The sequence below is a fragment of the Rhinolophus sinicus genome, chromosome X (assembly GCF_036562045.2).
Source record: "Rhinolophus sinicus isolate RSC01 chromosome X, ASM3656204v1, whole genome shotgun sequence".
Taxonomy (NCBI): Eukaryota; Metazoa; Chordata; class Mammalia; order Chiroptera; family Rhinolophidae; genus Rhinolophus; species Rhinolophus sinicus.
In genome coordinates this window covers 11,704,769-11,729,685 of record NC_133768.1, presented here as the reverse complement: position 1 = coordinate 11,729,685, position 24,917 = coordinate 11,704,769, and the positions used below count along the sequence as shown (strand labels likewise).

The 24,917-nt window shown below is 39.1% G+C and overlaps 2 protein-coding genes across 4 annotated transcripts in view; both read left to right on the top strand.

The window, feature by feature from the left end:
• Positions 1–24,917, top strand: part of PIR (pirin) — a 108,896-nt gene that overhangs the window by 77,650 nt on the left and 6,329 nt on the right. The window contains exons 8-11 of one of the 3 annotated variants that reach the window (XR_002138553.2): positions 695–777; positions 7,417–7,483; positions 11,341–11,471; positions 12,555–12,593. Coding sequence is in view for 2 of the 3 variants with exons in the window: in XM_019746288.2 (XP_019601847.1) it covers positions 695–777; positions 7,417–7,483; positions 11,341–11,453 (263 nt within the window). In the remaining variant the exon portion in view is untranslated. Of the gene's footprint in view, positions 1–694; positions 778–7,416; positions 7,484–11,340; positions 11,660–12,554; positions 12,594–24,917 lie in introns of those variants that run through there. The other 2 variants (XM_019746288.2, XM_019746287.2) reach the window with 2 other exon arrangements.
• VEGFD (vascular endothelial growth factor D) overlaps positions 11,788–24,917 on the top strand; it is a 34,034-nt gene continuing 20,904 nt past the window's right edge. Inside the window, exon 1 of the mRNA XM_019746284.2 lies at positions 11,788–12,593. Within this exon, the coding sequence (XP_019601843.2) occupies positions 12,504–12,593 (90 nt within the window). The 5' untranslated portion in view covers positions 11,788–12,503. The remainder of the gene's footprint in view (positions 12,594–24,917) is intronic.

Genomic DNA, 24,917 nt, shown 5'->3' with positions numbered 1-24,917 from the left:
CTTATCTTACTGTTGCCTTTTACAATTTCATTTGTATTATTTCGTCTGTGAGCCTCAGTATAGAGGGGATGGAAATGTATCCATCCTGAAGATCCCCCCCCCCCCACACACACAACATTTAGCACTGGGATTGTTCATAGTTCAGTAGCCATCCAACTTACTTATTTTTCAACTGGATTATTCTCTGATTATTTTGCAAATATATATTTAGTTTCACCCAATGAGATTTTGAATTATTTGTATGCAACAAATCTGCTCGGCACTTCCTGGTATTTTCTCAGTACTAACAATTATAGGTGCTGAATAAATACTTGTTGAAATGAATTAATGATGGCATTTACTCATTTTCCTAAGTATGCTTCATTCTTATGAGGTTTATAATTTACCCAAGGAAACACTCTTAGCATGTCATGCCCAGGACTTTGCTTGTTAATTGAACTATTAGGCAGCCATTAAAGGTGTAAGTGGAAACACAATGCAAGACTCACCTCCCTGTTATTTTCTACAATGGAAACCAGCCAGTTTCAGACTTTAATAATTGCAGATATCATCAACCAAGAGATTTAAGGAGATTCCTAAGTCTTATTTCTGAAGTTGAAATGAACGTTACGGTGCTCTGTAGTTACCACATTTGTAACCATATGATAAATATACTGTGATGAGTATCACATTTAGTGGGTCACCTTTTTTGTAGGGCCTGATGACGCACAACAAAAAATAGAACCTCATCACACAGCAGTGCTGGGGGAAGGTGACGGTGTCCAGGTGGAGAACAAAGTAAGTATTAAAAAATCTTTAATTTTTCGTAACTTGTACTTTCTACTAGTTTCCAGGGACATGCCTAAATCTCCAGTGTAGCTGGGAATTTTTCTCTCTACTGGGCAAAGAAACTATGCCACAAGTTTACTAACCCCTTTCATTAACTTTTGTTATTTCTACTAGCTTATTTTAAGGTTTTATTTATAATGATTCCTCGTCTTCAGGAATCATCTATGTCCCTATTGTTTACCCCAAGAAATTTGAATCTGGAGGCAACACATCTTCCTTGTCTTTTAATTTTCTTTTTTTATAAACTTGATTTACTTTGTTTTAGTGTAAGTGAAAATGGGTCAGCTCTTTAGGAGTATAAATATTGATGTACATGCATACTCATAGAGAGCCCTTTGAAAGTAATTCCCACTTTGAACTGAGATGGAGCACATGATGCATTTCGTAGTCATTTTGTGTTAATGCCCTGCTTTTTAAGTAAAGTGTCTGATATTTTAGGAGTCTTCGGAGCTTGTTTTCCCCTGGTTGCCAAATTTCTTCCCTATGTCTATTTCACTGCCTTGGGTGATTCACTCACTCATCATCTTGTGAGCCTATGAAGTCAGTCTGACTGCTTTGCATCATTCTAATAAAGACGATTGAGGAGACAATTGTGCAAAAGGTTCTGAAAAGATCAATTTTGAAAAGTAGGGATGAAAACTATTTCAGTGTGCAGGTCACTGCTGGAGAGGCAGTCTGAGTGACTTCTGGCCCTCTGACCCTGGCCTTGTATTAGGTTGGTGCAAAAGTATTTGCGGTTTTTGCAATTATTTTTAACCTTTTAAACTGCAATTACTTTTGCACCAACCTAATAGAATGCAATGGATTTGAGGAATTATTCTATCTTAGCCCACTTTCCTGGCAGCTCACCTCCTGCTGCTTTAATCATCTGTACCACTGCCATGAACTGTGAAGTAAATAGAAGAAAACCTCATGAGCACCACACAAAATGCATATCGCAGGGTCTATGTTGAGCTGTATGAAACTGCCACACTTGACCTACAAAAATGGCAATTTTATCTACTTCAACCCAGTGCAGGAAAAGAGGAATGGAAGCTATACATAGGCCAGAACCTACTGATAGCAGATAAGTTTGTAACGTTATCTGGGTTTGACTTGATAACCTCAGTTCTTCCAATAATATAGCAAAGGGCACATGCAAATATTAACGATTTGGAAGCTGAAATGCAACACCAGAAAGAAGTGATGAGAGGAGCCAGAAAGACAGGAGGCAGCAGGGATAGAAAAGAATCGGCTGAAACCATCAGTTTATTGACAGCGCTCCTGGCTTTGGAGACATCATTCTATTATGGGTTCTTTTGTAATTATTGCTGTGTACAAGCCTAGTCTGAGCCATCGAGACATTAGAAAGATTTCTGTGAAAAAAATTGTTTTATAAAAAAATTAGCATTTAAAGGGCACTTGTCACTCACATCCACAAAGACTAGAAAGTCCCCCTTAGATTACAACAGAGAAGAGATTGTGAAGTGTGAATCTCGGCTTTACCACTTGTTAGCTGTGTGACTTTGGACATGTTTCCCAACCTCTCTGAGCTTCAGTTTCTTTGTCTGCAAAATTGAAATAATGATACCAACTGCATGGGGTTGTTAGAATATGTGCAGTTGTGTCTATCAAAAGTGTACTCCAGATCTCGCACAGGGGTTGGTGAATTATGTCCAATAGGCCAAATCAAACCTGTTTTTGTTAATTACGTTTTATTGGACCACAGCCACACCCATTCATTGCTGTTTGTCTGTGAATCCTTTCCCACTACAATGGTAGAGTTGAGTGGTTGTGACAGAGACTGAATAGCCCACAAAGCCTAAAATGTTAACTCTCTGGGTCTTTACAAGGAAAAGATTGCTAATCCCTGGCCCAGTACATAGTGGGTGGCCCATAATGGTAGCTGGAAAGTTCACTGATCTAAAAGCCTAATTTAACAGATCGTCATGCCAGATACATGTTACCTAATGAGGATTCATACCTTAGGCACGTAACAGTTTCTACAGCTAGGAAAAGGCCCTAAAGGAATCTAATTCATTTGGGCTCCAGGCCACAGTTATCTTCACTTAGAACTAGATTTAGCCTAAGGATTAGATAAAGAAGAAAGATGTGACTTCCCAGTACTCCCCCAATTCCGTTTGCACTGAGTCGTGGTCAAGAAGGAGGAGGTGATATACTCCCTGGCTTCCTTCCAGCACGGTTCTCCCTGCACTTGACTGGTCCTCATTTCTGCATCTTCCACCATCACACCTATCTTCCTGGTTGGCCAGTCGAAGGGGCAGTTTCCTGTAGAGTGGCCAGTCCTCTGGGGCAGGAGAGCAGGGCAAGGAAAGGTTGGTATAGATCACGTCTTTTCTTTCCCTAGGCTTCCCTGCTCGATCTCAGCCTTTGACTCAGTTTAGGTCAGCACATTTTAGGATACAGGGACCCCTGTGTTCTTCACTCAGAAGGCAGATTGTCTTTTGTGACCATTCCTCTGAAGTCTTCCATGGCAAGTAGCAACTACCGGGGGCTTGGTTTATGTTAGATTTAAGTCTTTGAGCCAGACCCTTGGACTTCTTAGAGGAAACCAAACCCCAACAATGGCCTTAACTTTTTCAGAGTTCTTAAAGATTGGGATCAACCCATGCTACCCTGGACATTTGATCCTGTACTGTGCTGGTCACCCTGGAACGGCCTCTATTTCAAGGGCTAGGGCTCCCTGTGCTGCTTTGGCCTACAGTTGGTACTCTGGTTACCAGGATGGCTCCATGATCGGGGCACAGGGATTTGATATGAAAGGCTGGATCTCACCTTTGGCCCCGTGTTTATACTAGTGCTTTCTATAGAGAAGGTCTTAAGCCTCATGGACTAACAAACTTATTAGTGTAGTTTGTCAAGATAGGCAATCAATTCCTCATGGGATGCCATTAAATCCATACTTGAGGTTAATGATACTCTAACTGGCACCATTCGTGGGGAACTCATTAAATTAATGCAGATTAATATTTCATTAAAATAAAGATGGAAAGACAAACAAAGCACCCTATTAAAGCTAGAGACAACTTTTTGCTTATGTATGTGCAAAAATTCATAACCATTAATTTTTTAAAACTGGTAACAGTTAATCGTTTTGTCTTTCAATTGGCCTAAGTATAAACAATGAAATCTAGTAAGAACAACTGCATTCAATTAAGTCATGCTAAAGCTCAGTTTCTTTCTTCTGGTAATTTTTTCAGGTAATGTATCACTGTAATAAATGTTCATAAAGCAAAAGCATGCCCTTAGATTCATTCTCAAAGTCTAATCAATCAAACAAACATGAGAACATACTCAATAGTGTAGAAGTTATCAACACCTTCAATGAATCCTAGTGTCTTCATCTGGGCTTCAATCATTTATTGTTGGTATCAGTGGAACCCAAGGCATATCTTGGCAATAATATTTATGGAATAACAAAGCAATTTGGAAAAGGGAATTTGGAAAAGGGAATCAAGTAAACCAGAAGGGCCTAACGCTGAGCTAGGAACTCTGAGAATGTGCGCCATTTTACGTTCCATGTAAAGTAAAAGATGCAGTCTGAGCCCCACGAGATCATGAATTTTAGTTGGGGTAATTATACATGAAGCAGCAAGCGGGCCTCTTACCTTTATATATGGTCTTTTCATCAGACCCCAAAAAGGCATTGACTTAGATTCACACAGGGACTCGTGTCTTAAACAGGTCTTTCATTCTCTTTGCTTTTTACGTGATTGTCATCATTTGACATTGTACACAAGCTCACCATAGACAAGGATTTTCCAAGATAACAGCAATTGGGACTTTTAACCACATCAGCATTCTACTGAATATCCAGAAAGATGATCAGCTTTCACCAAAGAAGGCTAGTTAAGGAAAGAAAAAAAGATGCATTTAAGAAAAAAGAAAGACACAAAACATCTGGTTTAGGTTAGAGCAGAAGGGGCCACTCAGAGGTTAATTTTGTGGAGAAGTCATTAAAGGAAACTTGGATCATCCTTCAGATTTCGGAAATGGGAAACTGAGCCCCTGAATTTCTCAACACCCAGAAGTTTAATCATTTTTCACTTCAGACCAAATTCAAGTGTCCTTTTATCCTACTGCCCAAATTATAAATGAAAAGCCATCATTGATTTGAGTAATAGCAAAAGGAGCAAAACTTTTATTTTTAAAACTTTATTATTCTAAACTGTATAAACTGTAGGACAAATTTGTTACTTAAAGATGCATCTTCTGAATTAAAAACCGTGCAGTCTTAGAAGTCAGCACATCTGTGACATGGGAGATTGACCTTTCCTCTTCCTTTCTCTCGTAACCCCCAACTCTTTGTTTCCCCTCTGCCTCCTCACCCTAAAACTCAAGTACATCTCCCCTCCAAAAAACACCTCAAAACACTATTCAGTGACATCTTCTTTCAGATTAAATTATAAATGATGTAGTACCAATGATTAGAACTATTTTCCTAAGACACTTTTCTTTCAAATGTCTGTTGATTCACATTAGAATTTCACCACTCCAAAGCCTTTAGGGAATAAACTTTTTTTTTATTGAATTTTCAGTCATTTAAACATGACATTGGAAAAAAAATCATTTCACATAGAAACCTGCCCCTTTCCTGTGGGCTTAGGTTCTGTTATGCACAATTTCACTTATTCATAATCTTGGGACATCAGCATGTATATTAATTATTCTCCTGAGCTATAAAGCATGATGATATCTTTAGGGCCTGCTGGCAACTACAGTAAGTGGTCCTAGACTAATTTTTAAGCTTCTATACCTGTTTTCATAGTTCATATTTCGTTTCCATTGTTGATGCTAAAATGTCCATTTTCTTGTATTGCTATCCAGAAGTGCTTTCCTGTCATATAGCTTTGAATCTGTTATAGAGCTGATAACCACAAAGCCTAATTGCTAGTGTTGTGTATAAAGCAAGAATAAGTAGGGAGATTGAGTGAGGATCTGTGCTAAGGTTAAAGCACTAATCTGTAGTGTATGGAGTTTATGGCGTCTATTTTAAAATTTGAAATAGCAGAAGCCTTTTTAGGCTTACTGTTTGATTTTCAGCTGAGTTCACATTGGCATATTTTGACATCAAGTTGGGTTATGGATAGGTAAGGTGGTGATGTATAAATAAGTGTAGGCCTAGGAATAGTTAAACATATTTTTTAAACGTGAAGAAATCATTAAAGCATCCACTAAATGTACTAAATGATACCAGCCCTGGAATTGTAGGGAGTGAATTAAGACTTACAAAAAATATTCTACCCTAAATTCCCTTTTAATTTTTTAAAATTGGAAGCAAGAGAAATAAATTTCAGTTCTGTAAAACACAAGTTTTTTTAAGAAACATGGAGGATTAAATAATTCATTATTCATTTTTATTGAATCTAGTGATAAATCTTCTGGTACTAGTAACATAATGATTTCTAGTTAAAGAGCTTATATTAATAAAAGCATATAAATATAATATGATGTATAACATAATATTTTATCACATATTTAGATATATGCTTATTATTAGAATATGGGTGAAGTTTTTCAAAATTTTTGAAGGATTTGTTTTAAAGTGCCTAATCGTTATGGCTTTATTGATTGTTTTATTCTAAATCAGATAAATGTAAGAGATGCTTCAAAAGAAATACATTATGTTCAGTTATCTATTAGTGAGTAACAAACCACCCTAAACTCTAGTAGCTTAAAGGAATTATTTATTATGTCTCACAAGTGTGGTGGAAGGTTCTGCTGGTTTCTCTGGCATTACTGGTTCAGAGGACACAAGCGGTAGTGGAGGTTTGGGGTCATATTGTCAAAATGCTCTCTGGAAGGATTACGGCACAATTTTAAATCTCCCCAACAATATCTAAAGGTGCATCTTTCTCTGCATCCACACTAACACTGGATATTATAATTTTTTTCAGTTTCAGGGAAAAATCTGATCTTCATTCTGAAAAACTTTTAAAGACTTTAACACAATAGGACCTTTTTGGAGAGAAATTTGCTTGAGCAGATGTCCCTTGGATGTTTTAAAAACTTTAACACAGTAGGACCCTTTTGGAGAGAAATTTGCTTGAGCAGATGTCCCTTGGATGTTTTAAAAACTTTAACACAATAGGACCCTTTTGGAGAGAAATTTGCCTGAGCAGATGTCCCTTGGATGCCTTTATAAGGTTAGGGCAACATTTCTGCGGCATATTTTATGTTAATAGTAATAAGTATCAATTACTTTTGGATTTGCATAAATAATCTTCCATTTAAAAACTTACATTGTTAGTGGGAAATTATAAATCCTATAAACAATTATAGCCACGTCAGTCACACAGTTTGTCTTAAAGAGGTTTCCATTTAAAGACAATCTTAATTTTAATTCTTCTTTATTTGTAAAGGTTAATATTTTAGTGGTCTGGACTTATTCTTGAATTCTGAATGCAAGCAAACATCTTAAGGAATAAGTGTTTCCATATTGAGTGCTGCACAGAAAGTATTTCTGGAATTTATATTCAGAATTAGGAACATTGTCCATTTGGCCAGCATGTCAACTTCAAATTATTCCTAAGTCGATATTTAAAAATAAGCATGTTTATGGTTTGATGTGTTCTTTCTTGACTTCAGGATCCTGAGAGAAGCCATTTTGTCTTGATTGCCGGGGAGCCATTAAGAGAACCAGTTGTCCAACATGGTAAGCCCAAAAGACATGTCCTTTGAAATGTCAATGAGAAGCAAAGTGTTTTTCACTTTTTTTTAACTTTTTAAAACCCAGACAGTTAGGTTATTCTGTTACCTGTTTATGTTTAAAGATAGCCATAACCATTTCTCAACTATTTGGAAACAAGTATTAGTTTAATGAATTCGCTAAGGCCTTAATTAATGTCCACAAATTAAACATAGGATGTCATAGATTGTTGGAATAGAGACTGTCCTTAGCGTCAAGGGAGTGGTGTCCCTTTTATAAAGGGGAAAATGAAATCTCGATATTTTACATACTTAACAGATCCTTTGGTAGCATTTACTGTTTACTAGGATTGGTCAAGATGCTTTCCAAATATTAATTCATGTAATCTTCAAAGCAATCTTATGAGGTAGATACTCTCATCCCATTTTTCAGATGTGGAAGTAGAGGTGCAGAGTTGCATTGGCTTGCCCATGGCCACATAGCGGGATTCACACTCAGACTGTCTGGCTTCCAACCAGCCTGCCCCTTCTCCTTGCACCATGCTGGTTGCTCCTCACTCTACCCTGTGGCTTGTCTGATGGGACACAATTGTTGGTAGTGCAGCTGGGATTCGAACCCTAATTCTTGACCCCATGTTTTGTGCTCTCTCCACTATACCAAGGTTCTACATCATGAGGGATTAAACTCATACCAGTTTTATTACTGGGGAGGGAATTCAAAGGTTTAATTAGAGAAGAGATGGAAATTGTAGTTTGAAAGAGGATTTATGGGATTATCAATAACTATCAAATAACTCACTTGTTTATAACTCTTAGAGTTGATCAATTAAAAACATATGCTTTCCGGGAGGATGTAATATACAGCGTGGTGATGACAGTTAATAATACTGTATTGCATATTTGAAAGTTGCTAAGAGAATAAATCGTAAATGTTCTCATCACAAAAAAAAAAATTATGTAACTATGTATGGTGACTGTTGTTAACTAGATATTATGGTGATCATTTCACAATGTGTACAAATACCGAATCATTAAGTTGTACACCCAAAACTAATGTTGCATGCCTGTTATACTTCAATTTAAAAAAATAATAAATTTGGTGATATAGTATCCAAAAAAAAAAAAAAAAGAAAAAAAAGGGCATGAGGAAAAGGGGGAAAAACCCCAAAACATAGGCTCTCTGGTTTCAATTTTCTTCTCCTCCTTGAGCATTTGAAGAGATGAGCTTACTTAACTAGACTTTGGAGGACTCTAAGTTTCCAGGGGTTCCCTTATTTCTCAAAGTGGGGTCCGTGTCCACAAGAGACAGTTAGAAATGCAGAGTTTCAGACCCTACTCTGGACCTACTGAATCAGAATATACATTTTAATAAGCTTCCCACCTGATTCATATGCACAGTATAAATCGAGAAGCCCAGCAGAATACTCCAGAAAAATGTCAGGATGGGAGCCCAGACATGCATTGTCTTTACAGAAAAATAATTGGGGTACAGGAGAGGTGCTCTACAACTCCAAACTATAGCAAAGTTATGATGTGTCCTTGGCCCAGTACCTGCTTTCCTTTTCTCTGTGTGTCCTTTAAAAAGTTGGCTTCTCCAGGATGACTTCTTGGATTTGTTATTTGTTTCACATATGAGGGCTCTCTCATTCTTTCCTGCCTGATGTAGTCCAAAGCTCCATCTCCAGATGAAATTTCTCTCATGAGCCCCAGATTCGTATTTCTAACAATGTGTCAAGCACCTCTGCCAGGAAGCCATTTTATTGTCTCTGGATATTGTCAAAATACCCAGAACTGAACTCCTTGCTCTACCCACAGCCTCCTATGTCCTGTGTCTCGATTACCCTTAACAATTCCACCATCAACTCAGCTGGTAGAGCCTGACATGTTCTCTACCCTGATGCCAAAATCTTCAAAAACTGCAGATCAGATCACGTTGCTGTCCTGATCGCCTGCAGTATCATGTCCAGACTTCTTTCCATGGATTTAATCCAAAGCCCAGAGGAGTCTGGCCTCTTCCTGCATATCAGATTCCCCCATTCTCTTCCCTCTTTGAGCCCTCCTTCCGGTACTGTGCCCCTCTCCTCAGTTCCTCCCGCATGCTAATCCTGAGAATGCCTTTCCTCCATATATGCCTGTTTAAACATCACCTCCTTTGGGAAACCTTTCCTGCACACTTCCTCCCCTTTCTGTGCTGATTCCATAGATTTTACACACTTTCATCATTCCAGGTATTATGCTCTTTATAATGTTTTGTTTTCATATCTGTCTGTGTGATAGAGTTGAGATCTTTGTGGGACAGTCTGCCAGTCACGTCCAGCTCCTAGCACAATCTTTAATAGGCACTCAATAAATACTTGATAGATAGGTAATTGAATGAAGAAATGAATAAATGAATGAATGAAGATGCTTTCTTCCTGTGTTCTCTTTGTACAACCATCCTATTCCCTGCAACCTCCCAAAAGGCCTCAACATCATCAATGCATATTATGTTGTGTCTTCCTTCTCAAGTGTTAAAGTGAAGGCCAAATCCCTGCTGATATGCTAACAGTGGTTAAGACGTTGAAATGTGTGATTCCCTGCAAGTAACACAGTTATATTTTAATCTGAGTCTCTCAGAGAAAGCCCCTTAGAGGAGGAACTGTCGTAAAAGGAATGTCAGGAACCTCTGCAGACTGGTAGAAGAAATATACTGAACTGGCAAATTTGTCAACTGCTTTCAAGACACTGCCAGTGCCATAGAGGAGCTGGCCCTGTTATCTAGCAGATTGTCGAAGTGATACAGTCCAGGATGGTGTCCCTTGGCCCCTACAACGTGTGAAGCAAAGGGAAGAGACAGACACTTTGCTTCCTGGTGGATTAGGGGAGTACTTCTACACTTTTAGCGGAACCCAAATTTAAATCTAGGAATTAGACAAAGGGACCAGCAAACTCTGACCCATGGGCCAATTCTGCCCACTGCATGTTTTTGTAAAGAAAGTTGTATTGGAACACAGCCATGCCTATTCACTTTCGTATTGTCTGTGACTCCTTTTGCACTTCAGCAAAAGAATAGCGTACTGGAGACAGACTGCTTGACCACAAAATCTAAAATATATACTTTCTGACATTTACAGAAAAAGTTTGCCAGCCTCTAGAGAATCCAAAATATGCTTTCTTGACTTGAATTTTTTGTAATCTCCTGTTTATTGTCAACAAGCAGCTACTAGTTTTCAAAAATTACTTAGACCCCTCATTTAAGTACACAGTCTCATATATGGTGTAGACACCAAATTAGGATGAGATTCGCCAATTCTTTGTATCAGATTGGTTGAATTCTTGACATCAGCTAGTGCTGTCAAACTAACAACTACAGTAAATCTTAAAAGTTCTCATCACAAGAAAAAAATGTGGTAACTATATATGGTGACAGATACTAGACTGTTATGGTGATTGTTTTGCAATATATATGCTGATATAAAATCATTATGTTGTACACTTGAAACTAATAAAATGTTGCGTGTCAATTATGTCTGAAAAAAATAAGGAAGGAAAAAAACCCTAACAACTACAAAAAATAGTTGTAATACAACCACACCTAAGAATGTTTTAAATAGCTTGCCATTGTTGATGACAACCTGCAATGGATGAGTGACATAAAATTGCCTTTGTTCATTTGAAGTTTGGTCTTTATAATTATACGCAATCCTAGTCAAGAAACTTGTATGGCAGTAGTTGGGGATTGAACACTGTGAAAGTAACCTTTTAATGTTCGGATATGCCTGGATGTGTTTCAAGTTAAGAACTACAGCAACATGTAGCAGTTCTAGTGGTAGAAGGAAATATTATTGTCACCCAGAATTTTCTGAATGTCTCTTTCTGCCTTAGGTCCATTTGTGATGAACACCAATGAAGAGATTTCTCAGGCCATTCTTGATTTCAGAAATGCAAAAAATGGGTTTGAAAGAGCCAAAACCTGGAAATCAAAGATTGGAAACTAGTGAAGAGCACGAGAGCAGGTCTTGATGCTTTCTAGAATTTTGCCACTTGTGGCATCCATCTGTTCAACGCATTCAGTTTCCAAAGCTGACTTAACTGGTGCTTCTGAAGAATTCCACACTAAAGTGATAGCATGGTTTTTATAGCAATGTACAGTGAGATAAATTCCTGGCACATGCAAATAAACCTAATTGTTGCTTCTTTAAAAGTCAGTGTTCTTCATTTTGACCCAAGTTACTAAGCTTCTGTTACAAAAATCACTGTGTATGTTTGCTTTTCACATGCATGTAGATACTGTGTTATTTTTGTGCAGAGTGAATTATTTTAAAGCATATTCGATTGTTTTCTGTGTGTCACTGGAAGTTGATGGGTGAGCATCAGAAGTTCCTTCCTGAGCAATGCAGTTTCAATACTACAGTTGTGCCTATGTGTGCAGGGGTTTCACATTACAGGTTATCGGCGTTAAAATAACAGCGGTCCTGAGCGTTTGAGTCAGTTTTTGAAACGGCCCTGCTATTGGTAGGGACGCGACAGGATTACAGCCAAGACTTCCCTGCATTTTCTGCCAAAATCTGTGTCAGATTTAAGACACATGCTTCTGCAAACTTCCATGGGGGTTGTGAAAAAAGTTGGAATCCAGAATTGGGTCCCAGCTTTTCTGTAGCTGCAGGCATTGGTGGCCACACCACCTTTTTACAAAGCAACTAGAACCTGGGGCATAGGGTGGAGAGATGTTTTTTTAATTTGCTGGACATGAAATGGACTTAGAGTGATTTCTCATTGGAAGTGGGAGACATGTCCACCTCCTGATTATTTTGGGAGCATGAAAACATGTAAAAATTCCTTCATCTCTCTTCCTCCGTAAGATTGTGCAAAAACGTACCTTGACTAATTGAAGTTGTTTCATTGGATTTTTATCACAACTGATTATTTGTTTTTTCAGTGAAATCTTGGGGTCTCGAACTTTCCTTCTGGGAATGTCTTTTGAAACAGTTTTCTCTAGCTGCCTGATAGCAATCGCTTGGTAATCAGTGGATATTAAAATATTCAAAATGTACAGACAGTGGGCATTGCTGAATATTTTCATGATGTCTTATCTGCAGTTGGTGCAGGGCTCCAGTTACGAACGTGGACCAGTGAAGGTAGGTGAGCTCAATTTTTAATATGATGCAGGTTGTTTTATTGGCTTATACGAAGGACTTTCTTTTTTTGCATCCTCTGTTTGTTAATGAGTGTTCTGTTTCTTAGGCTTACTATGATGCTTGCTATGAGTTTGAAAATGCTAGGGAGTGTGGAGATGTAATAGGACATGAATGAACATTCTGGAATCTTTTCAGATAGGGAAGTTTCCCTCATTTGTATATGCAGATGGCACAGTGATTTTCTAATGAAGCACTGACTTGTTTTTGTGACACAGATAACTTTGTGGGCCATTTATTTTCATGTCACTTGTGAGCAGCAAATGTTAATTTAGTTTCCTTAATTTCTTCTGTAAATCGAAAACTGCTTTCTATAGACCTTTTCTATGTGGTTTTCTAAATTACCCATTGCCTCCATCTAGAAAAATGTTTTCTTATAACTCATTTGGTATTTTTGCTTTGAAATGTGCATAAAATTCAACAGTAATTGACTCTGGCTCTATGAGCACGCATCAGATAGAGCCCAATAAATTGAGAGGAATGGAAAAAAAATTAACTGGGATATTACTGACTAAGCAGTATTTCACCCAATTTTATGTATTTCATAGAGTATATTGGTTTTTTAAATCAGCTCTGTATTTTGAAAATGATTCTGATTGTTTTGAGTGAAGTGATGCTAAATCATTATTGAGTTGGAAATTTCTGGCAGTGAACAATTAAATGTGGACTTGAGATTTTGTAGTTGTTTTTAGGACATGCATTTTTCATCAGGGATGATAGCGCCCCCAACAGGGGAAAATTGGTCCTTGGGGCTGAAAAAGTGTTAACTCTCATGTTGAAAGCACACATATACATGCAGCACACAAATAGATGTACATGGTATCTGTAAAGGGTGGACTCTGCTAGTGGGTGAGAATCACCTTGTCCAGCAGTTTACACCTTTCTAATTTTCCAAATTCCAAATGCATTTGGGAGAAGTCAGTCATTCAACTCCACTTCATTGCCACCAGCCTGGATGATGGAGCTCAATGCCAGATTATAGGTGAAAAGGAATCCAATTTTGAGCTTATGTAACAAGAGAAAAAAAAATCTGACTTGTTTGAAGCAAGTAAGACTTTTCGGGCTGTTCAGCTTTTTCTTAAGTACACAAAACTCAGGTTTAGATGTGCTGGGTTCATGGAGTTGTGCTTTTCTCTTTTTTTCTCCCAGTTTTATTGCATGAAGTTTTAAAATATTTCCATTGTACTTTGAAAACATCAATTTATTTGATGGGACAAGAAGAGACTGAGTTGTTGGAAATAAGTGTGATTCTTGAGGTTAACTCTTTTAAAGAGCAGAGACACCAAGGTTTCTTTCGGTGTCCTGGGCACAGTGAGGTTTTAAATGTTTCAGATTTACTGCTAATACATGAACTTATTTAATGGGGAAATGGAGGGAAGCAGTTGAATTTGCATGTGACAGAAAACATGTCGTTATACATGGAAGATGCAGCATTTGTGCTTCGCAGTAGTATTCGTGATTTTCTTCGTATATATCCGAATTTCCTTTAAAAAGTGAAGCTACATATACTGAGCTTACATCCACCCTATCCCCAAATAATTAAATATTTCTGATGTGAAGGGAAGGTTGCCTATATTTAAAGAGGAGCTTTGGTATTGATTATTGTACTTTTCCTTTCCCCCCAACTTTTTCTTGAGAGAAAATCTAAGGAGAAATATGTTTCTTAGTGTTAATGGTCCTCCTGTTTAAATTAAAATTGAGTATGAAAGCATAGTCAGGATGGTAGGGTTTGGATACTGGAATATGAATTTTATGTTTTGTTTTTTTGAGGTGAATATGTTTCATTTATTACAAGACCTGTTCAGGGTCCTCCTCAGTAGTAGGACCACGAGCAGGTTCTTCTCTCCACCCACCCCTTTTCTAACCACCTCTTTTCCAGAATGGACGGTGATGCCAATTCTGTCCCTAGGTTGCCTTTTCCCCACAGTCCTCACTTGCTAGCCTTGAACAGTCTCCTGTGTTTTCAGGTTACACTAGCGTTGCCTCTACTACAGTTGCATAAGTCGGTGAACATTTTTTTTTTGCAGCAACTATGCAAACAGCTACGAATAACCCAGACAATTGCACTTAGTGCTATTTGAGGGTAAGGCATCCTAATTTCATTAGTTTTGCCACTTGTACTTAGGAGAGCTGTTTGGGGTCAGCAGTGCATGGAATTTGTGAATTGAGATAAATCTGCTTGAAATTCTACTGTATATACTGTTTAACTGCTAAGTTGCTCAATCTGAACAGAACATGTTTTCTTTTACAAATAAGGTTAACCCAATACCTATTCTTGGCTCACTAACAATCAGATTAAGCATCTAGGTGTGGGATTTAGTTCTATGTCTATTTTCGCCAGCTTGTTTATACAGTTGGGATAGTCATATACAGTTGCACAGGGTGTGCACTGCACAACTCTGGGAAGCTCTATCCATATAGACTCACATCTGTATGTGACAACCCTGAGTACAATAGTGTAGACACTCTTGGGCATTTGGCAAATAAATACCTGCAACCTCATTGTCCTGTCATTCACATTGACCTTCTGGCCAGCACTATATCTGGTTTATTTGATAAGCCATTAGGGGAAGCCATCCCCCATAAATCTTTTCAAAGTCACTGGTGCAGACATATCAATAAAGCAATAAAGGAATAATTCCTGGTCATGGTAGGCTTTCCTACCATGTTTCCCCGAAAATAAGACCTAGCTGGACAATCAGCTTTAATGCATCTTTTGGAGCAAAAATTAATATAAGACCTGGTATTATATTATATTATATTATGTTACATTAAATTATATTAAACTGGGTCTTATAGTAAAATAAGACTGGGTTTTATCTACCATAATATAAGACTGAGTCTTATATTAAATTTTGCTCCAAAAGACACATTAGAGCTGATTATCTGGCTAGGTCTTATTTTCGGGGAAACACGGTAACTCTTTTCTGGCAAAATTCATTTCCTTCTGCCCCACACTATGTTTTGGCCCACTCCTTCTTAACTTCACTGGTGGAAGAATATAGCTGGGTGTTGGAGTTATTCAAACTCTGCATAAGGCTGGAATAAGTCCGAGATCCACAGGAATGTGGGATACCTCTAACTTTCATGAAAAGCCACATGGCTGACAAGACTTCATAACCTTTGTGTGACTTGCCTTCTCCTGAAATTGTCTCTAAAGTGAACTGAATAACAGGGACTGAGGTGTACCTTCCATATTTAAGTCCAGAAAGCAGACTTGCCCCCTCCCCACTCCCCTCCCTATTTCCACTTCCAAAGTCATACACAGGAAAGTCCATTGACTTTGTTGCTAGTCAAGTGATCCAATGAGCTCTTGTCCACTCTTCTGTCAGGCACAGTTTTTGGGCATAAAAGACATAGAAGATGTTTTCTGTTAATTTCTTCTTCATTTATGACCTTGTATTTTAATGTGTTGAATTACATGTTTCTACGAGGTGTGTCAATTAAGAGCCGACCTTGTTGCACCGATGTTGCTAACCTTTTTTTGATGTCAGAGGGATTATTCATTATGAATTTGTACCAACTGGACAAACAGTTCACCAAGGTTACTACTTGGAAGTGCTGAAAAGGCTGCATGAAAAAGTTAGAAGCCTGAACTTTTCACCAGCAATTCATGGCTCTTGCATCACGACAATGCACCAGCTCACACGGCACTGTCTGTGAGGGAGTTTTTAGTAAACAAATAACTGTATTGGAACACCCTCCCTACTCACCTGATCTGGCCCCCTGTGACTTCTTTCTTTACCCAAAGATAAAGGAAATATTGAAAGGAAGATAGTTTGATGACATTCAGGACATCAAGGGTAATACGATGACAGCTCTGATGGCCATTCCAGAAAGAGTTCCAAATTTGCTTCAAAGGCTGGACTAGGCACTGGCGTCAGTGCATAGCTTCCCAAGGGGAGTATTTCGAAGGTGACCGTAGTGATTTCAGCAACGAGGTATGTAGCACTTTTTCTGGGATGAGTTCGCGGACTTCATTGTCAGACCGTATATGCAGACCCATTTTATCCTAGTTAGCCACTTTTAACTAGTTGTTAAGGCTTTTATATCAGTATAGCGTATTATTGGTATTCAGCATACAATAGAACCCAACTGTATCTTATATATTGAGTATAGTACTTCTTTTCATGACATTTTTAAATTTAAAAATCCTGATTTGGGCTTGCAGATAAACCTTTACTATAGACCCCTAAGAGCTCTAGAAAAGAAAATAACATTAAAGCTGAATGTTGAATGAGCTCCATTATGGAACCCCTCTTGGAACAGGCTTATAAAGACAATTTATGAAGTGAAAATATAGTATTTGGACACATTGGATGCTTCCATGTAGAACTTGACGTAATAAGATCTGGAACTCCGGGGCACATTTATCATTAACCACAGTTGGCTAGAGATGCTAGACAAATACTGACACAAATGACAGTAAAATCGTTTCTGAGCACATTTCTAACTCAACTCTTTCCTTCCACTTGAGATTAGCAGAAAGGGTGGAAACTATACATAATTGGGATGGCATTGAGATGAGACATTTCTTCCAGGTTGCTTTTATGGTGGTAAGTTCCTTTTTCTCTCACTTGCCAGTAGTTCTTATAGTCTGTACTGAGATCCTAGGACATTATAAAGCAAAGACACTTTGAGGTCCCCCCACCCCACATCATGAAAGTCTTGAGTGGTTTTGATGTCCTAAAGGATCTCCCTTGCCTCTCATTAGAACCTTCCAGTATTTGACAATTCATTATTTTTTTCTTGAGCATCTACTATGAGCGCTAGGAAAGCAGCAGAAATAAGACAGTGTTTCAACTCTCATGGAACTTACAGTGTGGCAGGTGGAGGCAGGCAATACACAAATCTGTAACATGTAGGGGTGATACGTGCTATGAAGAAAATCCAGCAGGGGAAGGAGATAGAGCAATGGTTGGAGGAGAATTCTCTGATTCCGTTTCATTTGTGCAGACGCCTGAAGGAAGTGGGGGAGGCAGAGACCACCACTGTGCAATGGCCATGGTGAGGGCAGGGATGTGGCTTGGGGGTTTGGGTATTAGCCAGCGGACCAGTGAGGAGAGTGGAGGCCAGCGCTGCAGTCATGTAGGGTGTGGCTGTGTGCCCATGAAAGTTTGTGGCCACTGAAATTTGAATTGTATATCATTTTCATGCATCAGGAAATATTCCCCTTTTCATTTGTTTCAACCATGTAGAAAATAATTCTTAGCTCGTAGGCCATACCAAAAGAGGCTACAGACTGGATGTGGTCCACAGGTGGTAGTTCACCATCCCTGATGTATATAATTGTACTATTTTATCCTCTTCATAGTATGTATCAGTACTGGTACCTGACATTTTTTATTTGCTTGTGTCTATGTTTATTGCTTTGTTACCCCCCATTAGAATGAAAACTTTCTGAAAACAGGAACTTTTCATTGTCTTGTTCAGTGTCCCAATCACCTAGTGCAAAAGCCTATAATAGAATAGATACTTTAAAAAAGTATCTGTTGACTGACTGATAGATTAGGCTTCTAGGATTTTGAGATACCCAGGTTATGAACTATTGCATTAAATAGTCTCCAACATCTACTCTCATCATGGCTTATCTGATTTCATTTTGTTAATCCTGAAGAATTTTCTATAAGGCAGTGTACTCATCCCGGGCTATTTTCCTGTGGGGATTAGAAAGAATTTGGGTGGAGGTATCAAAGAATCCTCTAGGGTCCTTCCAGCCTCAAGCTATTCTATAAGGTTTTTACTTCTAGGAGCCAGTTATAGAAGGAAGTTACCTTAGCCTGTTATTCTAGCTTGGTGCTCACAGAAAGAGAGATGGGCAAAGCAGCATCTGGCCACATAGCAGGTCTGGTTAAAACTTGGACACCTTGATGATTTCCTTCATCGTTGAGATCCTTGAGAAGTGCCGTCTATGTTTTCATCTATGTTTGTGAAGATGTGGTAAATTATGGCAAAGTACTCTGGTCAGATACTTTATCAGTCAGGCTAAGTCAGAATATGCTATAACAACAAAAATCCCCGAGTCTTTAGGACTCACAAACAACAGAAGATGAAAGTGGCTGAGCGTCCACAGCTTAAATGGCACTTGAATGGCAGAGGGAAGGAGAGCCCTGGAGAGTCTCGCCCTGGCAGTTAAATGCTCTGACTCAGAAGTGACACATCACTTTTGGTCACAGCCTCTTGACTCACCACCCCATCAACCACAAGGGGCCAAGAAGGGCATTCCTTCCATGTGCTCAGAAGGTAGAAAGCTGGAAATATTTGGTGAACAGTACTAATGGTCACACAACTTTGGTCATTTCTAAATCTTTCTGAACATACCTTTGAGATGGAAAACAGCCACAGGTGGACACTGGGATAGAGTAGCTGAAGGAAGACACTCATGGTTATTTCTACTGCTCAGGAGATTCCCTCTCCCTGATAAAGGAAAGCTGTGCATTTAATTCAGTAAACATTTGTGGAATGTCTCCCATGTGCCAGGCCCATGGGTGGAAGTGATATGTTTTTTATAAACTAAAGAGGTCTTAGTTATGTGCTTGTCTTACCAACAGCCAAGGAGTTCAATTTGGCTTGTGGGAAGGATAATTTTAATGCCTAAAACTTTAAGTAATAATGTAACTTTTTATAATGATTCTCCTTGTCATTCATTGTTACCTAAATAATTACAACACTCACATGTTGGAAAAATTTATTGTTTTCCTGAAACCTACGTTTGGCTAAAATTGTTTCTGGAGAGAGAAAATGAAATGTTGAATATTGCTGTGGCAAATATTTTGTTGCCTACTGTTTCATTCTGGAGAGAGTGAAGAAGAGTGTAATTTTGGTTCAGTGAATACCCTGAGTTCATCCTAAATAAGAGACTCTCCCAAAAGAACAGAATAGGATGAAAAATAGTAGCCTTTGTAATGTTGTGCTTGGTTCATAGCTACACTGCCTTAGCAAGACTGGGGATCAGTGGGCATCTTAGCTAATGCAGAGGATGTTGGTGAGGAAAAGGAGAGCTGTGGATGTTGACATGGGACCACTGTATATTTAGAAAGAAAGGGAAAGGGGCAGGCTGGGCTGACTGCCATTGGCACGGCAGGGCTGCCTTGTAAAAAGCACGATGAGGTTTTGCATAAAGATCTTCTGTCCATCGATGGATTATGTTACACGTAGGCTGAAATGGGACTGTAGCTGTTAATTACCACCACAATAATGCTGATTAACAAACCAGTCCAAATTTCAGTGGCTTCAAACATCACTAACCTATTCTCACTAATGTTTCTGTGGGTCGGCTGGGAATCAAGGCCCAAGACATAGGTTGAGTGTGGGTCTGCCCCACGTTCCTCCTCTGCCTCGGATCAATGGGCTAGGGGCAGGTGCTTGTGCTGATGGCAGAAATGTAGGCGAACTGTGCAATCATAAATACATTCCAGTCCTCTGCTTGTAGCATAGCTTGTAGCATCCTGTTGGTCAAAGTAGGTCACATGGCTCAACCTCAGTGCAGCTGAGAAATAGACTCCTTCCCTGGGATGGGGGGGCAGTGAAATTGTTTTTAACAATAACCTAAGTACCATAAAGGCTTTGGGGTGTTGCCTTAGACATTGGGCCCTTGATCTTTGAAATCAGTGATAAAGAGACAGTAACTCAGCAGTATATACTCTTAGGGTTATTGAGAGCATCCTTTTAGAGTTCTGCCACTCAAGCCCATCCTACACTCATGTGCCCCCACATTTACAAAGCATAAATGCATCAAATGGGAGCACAGGCATGTGAGCAGAGCATGGCTTTAAAACATGTGAAGGGGGAGCGTAGACGTCTTTCCAAAGCTAGATAATATGGCTGGGCAGAAAACCTCCAACCGTAGTCATCAAATTGGAGGATGTGGAGGTCCCAGACATCCTAGCCCTCTATTGTCCCCTGAAAATACCCAGACAGCTATGCACACGCAGAAATGCGTGCACTTTCCTTGCGTGTGTAGTTCCTTTCCTTAGTCTAAGTTTGCCCTCGGCTGGTTCTAGCTGAGCAACCACCGCAGCCATGACCACAGCAGTAATTATTAGCAAGTGCCCTCAACTGGTGCCCCATACTGTTAGGTACCACCTCTTGTGGGTAAAGCCAGATCCTAATAACAAAACACAACGTTTTTAAGAAGTGGGTCTTTTTTTTTTTTTTTTTACTATTCATCCATCTATAAAGATATATGTAACGCCTGAGTAGATATTTTAAAATTGGCAGTTCATCTGAAAATACCCCCAAGAAAGAAAGGTGAAAAAGAAGGAGGAGGAAAAGAAAAAGTTTGTCCTTGATTTACTCAGGAAAAGTTTTTCTCTTTTTAATTTTTATTTACTGTGACTGGAGTTGCCCCATCTTGCTCTTTTGAAACTCACCTCTCTGGTGACTAAGGGAAACCGAGGACCATCAAACAGGACCAGATGCCCTCTTTTGAGAGCCCGCTCTATACCTGACCCTTCCCACATCCGACCTCATATAATCTCCACATTAGCACTGGAAAGTGAGTATTATTAGCATTGCCATCTATAAATGAGGAAACCAAGGCTTAAGGAAGTTCAAAATTTGACCCTCAGTCAAAAAGCTAAAAAGTAGCAGTGTCTGGATTCACAAATAGCTTAGTTTTTTTAAAGTTATTATATATTAAACATTGTGGGAAACAAGTAAACTCGTCATATCGCCTCTAGTTGGAACCGGAAAAATTTTGCAAAGTAAATAAATAGAGACCTCTTTTTAAACTAAAACACTGAAAGTTTCATAGAAAAATATCAAATAGATCGAAAGATATGAATATTTTACGGAAAGTCTAATTTTGGGGAGAAAATGTCAAAACCCCGCGTTACAACGCAATTTGGCGGGAAAATGCCCGCTTACAAAGTGTTAAAATTAACATTTTTTTCACTCTTGATATTCAGCTCTATGAATTTTAACACATGTATAGATTTGTGTAACCACCACCACAATCAGGATACAGGAAAAAATTCACGTATTCTTTTTATAGTCACTCCCTCCCTGCTCCTCTGGCAACCTCTGCTCTGTTCTCCATCACTATCGTTTTGGGGTGGGTTTTTTTTGGACACTGTCATAAATGGAATCATACAGTATGTAACCTTTTGAAATTAGCTTCTTTCACTCCCAGTTTCTTTGAGATCCATCCAAGGTGCTGCACGTACCACAGATCATTCGTTTTTATTGGAGTGGGATGGATGTAGAACAGTTTGCTTAGCCATTCGCCCGTTGAATGACACATGGATTGTTTCCAGTTTTTTGCCTATTACAAAGAGAGTTAAACTATAAACATTCATATAACCATTTTTGTATGAACATAAGTCCTCATTTATCAAGGGTAAATTCCCAGGCGTGAGACTGCTGGGTTGGTCATGTGGTGAGTGTATGTTGAACCTTATAAGAAATTGCCAACACATTTTCCTGAGTGCTATACCATTCAAAGTCAGTTGTGAACACTTCAAATCCATGCTCTCCCCTCTCCAATCAGCTGCCTGTCCAGACGACAGAGTGGTTTACACTATCAGGCAAAGCTTCCTCTTGGGGGATGTTATTTCCACTTGGGAGCTGTCGGAAGCAAAGTCACAAAGCTTCAACTTGGACTCACAAGTCTAACATGACCTGAGCAGATTCCTTGGCAAGTGGGAGAGTGAGAAAGGAGAATAGAGGGGCAGGAGGGGAAATACCTATGGAGGACAGCTGGGAACGTGACCGTGCAACTTGGGCCCCCAATTGGGGAAAATTTGGTGGTTTTGGCTAAGCCTTAAATATCAAGTTAAAATACAAAATGCTCTTCCAGTGAATCAGAAGTTGCTAAGAAGTGGAGGGAACAGGAACTGTTTGTATTGCAACCTGATCCGCCTCAGTAAACCCACTGCAAAGAGCTGAGCCCCCAGGAAACACTTGTAAATCCCTAAGCAAATCTAGGGAAAGTTGTGTGAACTGTATTCCCTCCATAGCTCACCAGGAAACTTCTGGATTTTCCCAATATTCAAATTCTACTCACCCCACCCCTTTGTCACCAAACTTCCTGAAGACTTGGTGCCAACACAATGTAATAAAATAGCATCAACACGTTTTGAAAGACTTGGAAACATAGTGTTAGACCCACAGTTCTTAAGAGGTCAATCCAGTGAGGAGTTTTACAAAACTGGTTTCCTTTTCCATTTCTAGAACAGAATGGTTCTTTTTTTTTCTTTTTTTTACTAATTGTTTTATTTTTCAATTACAGTTGACATACAATGTTATATGAGTTTCAGGTGTACAACATACTGATTGGACATATAATTTATGAAGTGATCACCCCAATCTGACACCATACATAGTTATTACATATTAGTGACTATATTCCCTATACTGTACTCTACATTCCCATGACTATTTTGTAGCTACCAATTTGTACTTCTTAATCTCTTCCCCCTTTTCACCCCCCGTGCCCCCATCCCATCTGGCAGCCATCAAAATGTTCTCTGTATCTATGAGTCTGTTTCTGTTTTGTTTGTATGTTTGTTTTTATTTTTTTATTTTTTTAAAGATTTTATTGGGGAAGGGGAACAGGACTTTATTGGGGAACAGTGTGTACTTCCAGGCCTTTTTTTCCAAGTCAAGTTGTTGTCCTTTCAATCTTAGTTGTGGAGGGTGCCGTTCAGCTTCAAGTTGTTGTCCTTTCAGTCTTAGTTGTGGAGGGCGCAGCTCAGCTCCAGGTCCAGTTGCCGTTGCTAGTTGCAGGGGGCGCAGCCCACCATTCCTTGCAGGAGTTGAACCGGCAACCTTGTGGTTGAGAGGATGCGCTCCAACCAACTGAGCCATCCGGGAGCTCAGTGGCAGCTCAGCTCAAGGTGCCGTGTTCAATCTTAGTTGCAGGGGGCAGAGCCCACCATCCCTTGTGGGATTCGAGGAGTTGAACCGGCAGCCTTGTGGTTGAGAGCCCCCTGGCCCATGTGGGAATCGAACTGGCAGCCCTAGGAGTTAGGAGCATGGAGCTCTAACCGCCTGAGCCACCGGCCGGCCCCTGTATGTTTGTTTTTAGAACAGGAACTTTTTATGAGCAAGGGACTGAAAGGGCTCAAGAAAAGCTTAGAGCCAGGATCAGAGCCTAGTTGTGTACTCTGGTACCTAGTTGTGCCATGCTCCTTCCACTTGGCATCCATGTTTCTGTTCTCATTAATATTTTCTTTCAAATATAGACTGCCTTGTAAAAGGATTATAATTTGTATTTCCCTGTTGAATTCCAGCAGGTTAAAGTAGTACTTATTATTTTTAATTCTGTTTTTGAGAAATTGGTTGTTTTGGCTTCTTGGGAATTTGACAGCATTTTATTCTGTCATCTAAGATGGTCTCACAGAAGGTAACTGACCTCGTGTTATTTAGCCTGGAAGACAATCTCGGAAAAGTCATATAGGTTGGAAACTGGTCCACAAACAGTTTATCAGGTAGCTTGAGTTTTAAAAACAATGCTTAGAAAGTCCAGATCAGCAATATACTCATACATATATTTTGAATCCAAGATATAATGCAAAAGGGTTCAAAGAATAAGACTATTTCTCAGTATGCATCTACCATTTAGTCCCCACTGAATGGACTTTTACGTAGTTCAGCCACTCACCCAGGTCTTTGAACTTAAACCAGCATGCACCACCCCCAAAATTAGTGGTTCTTACTAAAATTATTTGGGAAGATTTTTTAAGTACCTTTTTATTTTGAAGTAATTTTAGATTTACAGAAAAGTTGCAAAGGTAGCATAGAGAATTCCTGTATATCTCTCACCTGGCTTCCCCTAAGACTAGCAAACACTTGGGAAGTTTAAAAAAATATCCTTGGCAAAACCACAGCCCAGACCCATAGAAAGAGAACATCTGAGGATGGGATCCAAGTATCAGTGTTTCTCTGAAGCATCTTCCTAGGTAGGTTCAAGGTGAAGTCAATGTTGAGAACCTCTGCTACAAACCCTTCCTTCTCAAAGTGTGGTCACCCCTCCAAGATCATTGCCATCACCTGGGAACTTGCATTCTAGGTCTCACCCAAAACCTCCTGCATCAGAACTTGCATTTCAATAAGATCACCAGATAATTAGGATTCACATTTCAGTGGTTTTTTTTTATTAGTTTCAGGAGTACAAAACAATGTAATAGTCAATTTTGAGAAGCACTAATCTATACAAAAGATTAAACATATCAGACAAACCTGAGCCCAATCACTATTGGTCAAATGTGTGTGTATAAGTATTATTCCTAAATTATTTCATCAGATATTTATGGTTTATTATGT